This window comes from Gavialis gangeticus, unplaced genomic scaffold (assembly GCF_001723915.1).
Source record: "Gavialis gangeticus isolate Ggan-Ray unplaced genomic scaffold, GavGan_comp1, whole genome shotgun sequence".
NCBI classification, from domain to species: domain Eukaryota; kingdom Metazoa; phylum Chordata; order Crocodylia; family Gavialidae; genus Gavialis; species Gavialis gangeticus.
Window position 1 is genome coordinate 100,607,519 of NW_017729033.1, and position 3,240 is coordinate 100,610,758.

Here is a 3,240-nt window from a genome sequence, read left to right on the forward strand (position 1 = left end):
TCAATATTTGATACTTAAACTGAGATTCCAAAAAAGACTAATGGAGTTATAGCCATTCAACTCCTATCAAATTGTGATACAAATTGCACACCTAATCCTATGAAAATTGTTTGGAAATTCCAGCCCTAAATAAATGTACATTCATTGTCAGACCTCTTAGCTATCCACAACCTTCACTGACTCCAGAAATCATTCCGTCTCCATACAGGGATGAATTTCATCCTGTGTACTGACCAAGTGAAAAGAGTAAATTATATAGCAACTTGGAAATGCAGTTGTAAAACACACTATTTATTAGTCTGCTCAATAAATATGCATTTTTATTTGGAAGGTTCAAGATTCTTCTTCTGAAACTTCAGAGAAGGAACACTCAAAGCCTGAGCTGTATTTGAACAAGGACAGTCTGCTCCCACTTCAAGGTAGTCATGAGAAGGAGGAGCAGGCATTGATGGTATCTGGTGAACCCAAGGTGAAGCACAGGACTGTTAAAAGACAGGAAAGAAGTAGTAGCAAACATCACTGGAAAAGTGGTCTAGAGAGTATGAGTTTACAGCATATTGGTCCAACCTTGGCTTCTGACATTCAGTGGAGTGATTTTGTGCATACTATGAGCAGCAAACAATCCACCAGTGAAAATTTTCAACTTGGGAAGGAGAAGAAGTATAGCAACATAGCTAGTCACCAAGGTCAGGATGGTGAGGAAAATCCAGCAGAGGATTTCACTCTTGTTCAAGAGCAAGATGCGTGGAAATACAATAAAAAGAGAGTTGTTGTATCAGAAAACAACAGTGAAAGTGATGAAGACGTGGAGGAGGAGGCAACAGCAGAAGAGTGGAGTGAAATTGGCTATATAGACAGGGGCCAGAAAACTCATCTGACAATTCAAGAAGATCACTATGAAAACAAGCAAAACAATGATAACAGACAATCTGATGAAACTCTCAGAGATTCCAGCCAGTCCTTCCATATCACCAAGAGGCAGGATGCTGGTCAAGAAGAGGAGGAGGAGAATATGCAAGCAAGAGAAGAGGCAACTGTCTCATCAAGAATTACTAAACAAGATCAGAACATTGAATGGCAAAGCCAGAAGGCTGAAGAAAGGCTCCAAGATGGTAACCAGAATACTACTAAGCATGAGGAAGTGGTAAGGAGAAAGTATATGGAGGCCCAAAGTATTGGTAACAGCAACAATAATGATAATGCTGATAACAATTCTGATGCTGGTGGCAACACTGATGATTTTAACCAAAGCCAGAAAGGACCAGCCTACCAGGAGAGTGAAAGAATTCAGAGTAATGATCATGGAAGTATCAGTGCTGAGCAGCAGAGGGAGAGAGAGGAAGAAGACGACAGTGTAGTTATTAATGAAACTGACAATAACCAACATATTGACATTAAACATTTCATTAATGTTGAGCAAGATTATTATAGCCATAAGCCAGCCAATTCTGACAGTGAGGAGCATGCAAAAATAGCCAGCCTTCTGCAGAAGGCAAACACAATGGAGTCTGAAGACAATGTAAGTGCCTTAAAACAAAATAGGGGAGATAAAAAACCCAAAGTTGTACTCAAACTTAGAGCACAGCAGTAGGCTATATCTTACATGTGGCCCTCAAAAAGAATTCTTAAAGGACAGCTCTCCTTCTCTGATGGCTGTAATGACCTTGGAGGTCTTGTTCTTTATAATTTCCTTTGAGGTTACATTGCCTTCATTTTATATGTATTAACTATTATTTTTCCTAATATCTGCCAAATGAAGGTTTTTGCAATTAGTGAATTCAGATGCAGTTGTTACTAATTTATAGAGAAAGATATGGCCCACTTATAAGCAAATTCAAGCAGGTTTATTTCTCATTTTTAACACATTTGTTACACTTTTATGTAAATTATCTATAGTCCCTCAGCTCCTGACAAAGAACAATGTGTAATCTTTATGGTCACAATTTCAGGCACTTTTACAAACTGTTAAGGCTAGATGTTCACTGATTTACAGCCACTGCAACACCATTTGACTTTCTGGGTTCACATCAGGTGCAAGTCAGCACAAAATTTTGCCTCCTAGGCCATGTCCATATATTCAGGCGTGTGCAGTTTGTGATGTCACAAACATCTTTGTGACACCACAAACTACACATGTTGCATGTTAAATTGTGCAAGGCACTGCTAATTTGCAGCATGGGGGCAAAATTTACTACCAGGATTTCCCAGTAGCAAACAAACAAACAAACAAACAAACAAACAAACAAACAAACAAACAAACAAGGAAAAAAACGTGGGACAAAGCACATGAAAATAGCATGCACCAGGACAGGCATGAAGATGGGAGAGCAGGCAGCCAAGCTGCCTGCTCCCACATCTTGAGTCACTGTGGCACATGGGGCACACAGGGGCTCCACAGCACGTGGAGACAGGGGAACAGGCAGCCGTGTTCTAGGGAGCTGGGCATGGCCCGCAACAAAAGGCACATGTAGGGGTGTGCACTGTGGCACAAATCTGTGCTGCTACCATTTATGCCACTGCAAGCATACACCCCTGCTTGTCTGCATGCAACTCTAGCATGTATTCATGGAGACTGAAGTCATATTTCAGCAGCTCCTCCCTTCAGCAAAGTAGTTAAATATAAGTTTAAGTGTTGTGTCAAATCTGGAAGGACTTAGCCATGTGTTTAAACTGAAATGAATTGACATGTTAGGCACCTAAAGCCAAACTTTACATCCTCCAAACTCCACCTCATCTGCCACCTAATTTCAGAAGTGCTTAAATCCTATGGGTATCTAAGATTTTTATATTAAAGTTCCCCTGACTGGTGGACTGTTGCCTGAGTCCCCCCAGACCTCACAGGCTTGGACAGCTTAACATTGATCTCACACTCAAGCACCATCAGGGTACAGCAACAATCTTCTGCCCAGCTTGCCTGTGTTCTCACAGCAGACTCTGCACATTCCTTCAATAGGTTAGTAAAGAAGGAAATATCCCGCTAAACATTCACACAAGATACATGAGATCTGACTTCAATTCCTTTTTGTGCCTGGGGAACATGGAGTTTGAAGGAGCTTCCTGGGCCATCAAGCCCAGTCCCCAAATTAGAGGCCACCTTTTCCACCTCCCATAAAACACCAAGCTGTAGCTTTAACTAAGATGGAAGCTCAGGACTGAAGATCCTGAGAGCAGCAAGCACCTCACAATAGCACTGGAAAGGGGAAGGATTCAATCCTGCACTGCACCCCCCCCCCCCCCCCC

The 3,240-nt window shown here is 41.7% G+C and overlaps 1 protein-coding gene and 1 long non-coding RNA gene across 4 annotated transcripts in view; one reads left to right on the forward strand and one right to left on the reverse strand.

Moving 5' to 3' along the window:
• The window catches only part of LOC109304019, a 113,491-nt gene that overhangs the window by 79,273 nt on the left and 30,978 nt on the right, over nucleotides 1-3,240 (reverse strand). The gene's annotated exons all lie outside the window — the stretch shown is intronic.
• Nucleotides 1-3,240, forward strand: part of SPARCL1 (SPARC like 1) — a 45,254-nt gene that overhangs the window by 28,273 nt on the left and 13,741 nt on the right. For 2 of the 3 annotated variants that reach the window (XM_019526475.1, XM_019526476.1), the window contains exon 5: nucleotides 332-1,519. In XM_019526475.1, the coding sequence (XP_019382020.1) occupies nucleotides 332-1,519 (1,188 nt within the window). The remainder of the gene's footprint in view (nucleotides 1-331; nucleotides 1,520-3,240) is intronic. The other variant, XM_019526477.1, reaches the window with a different exon arrangement.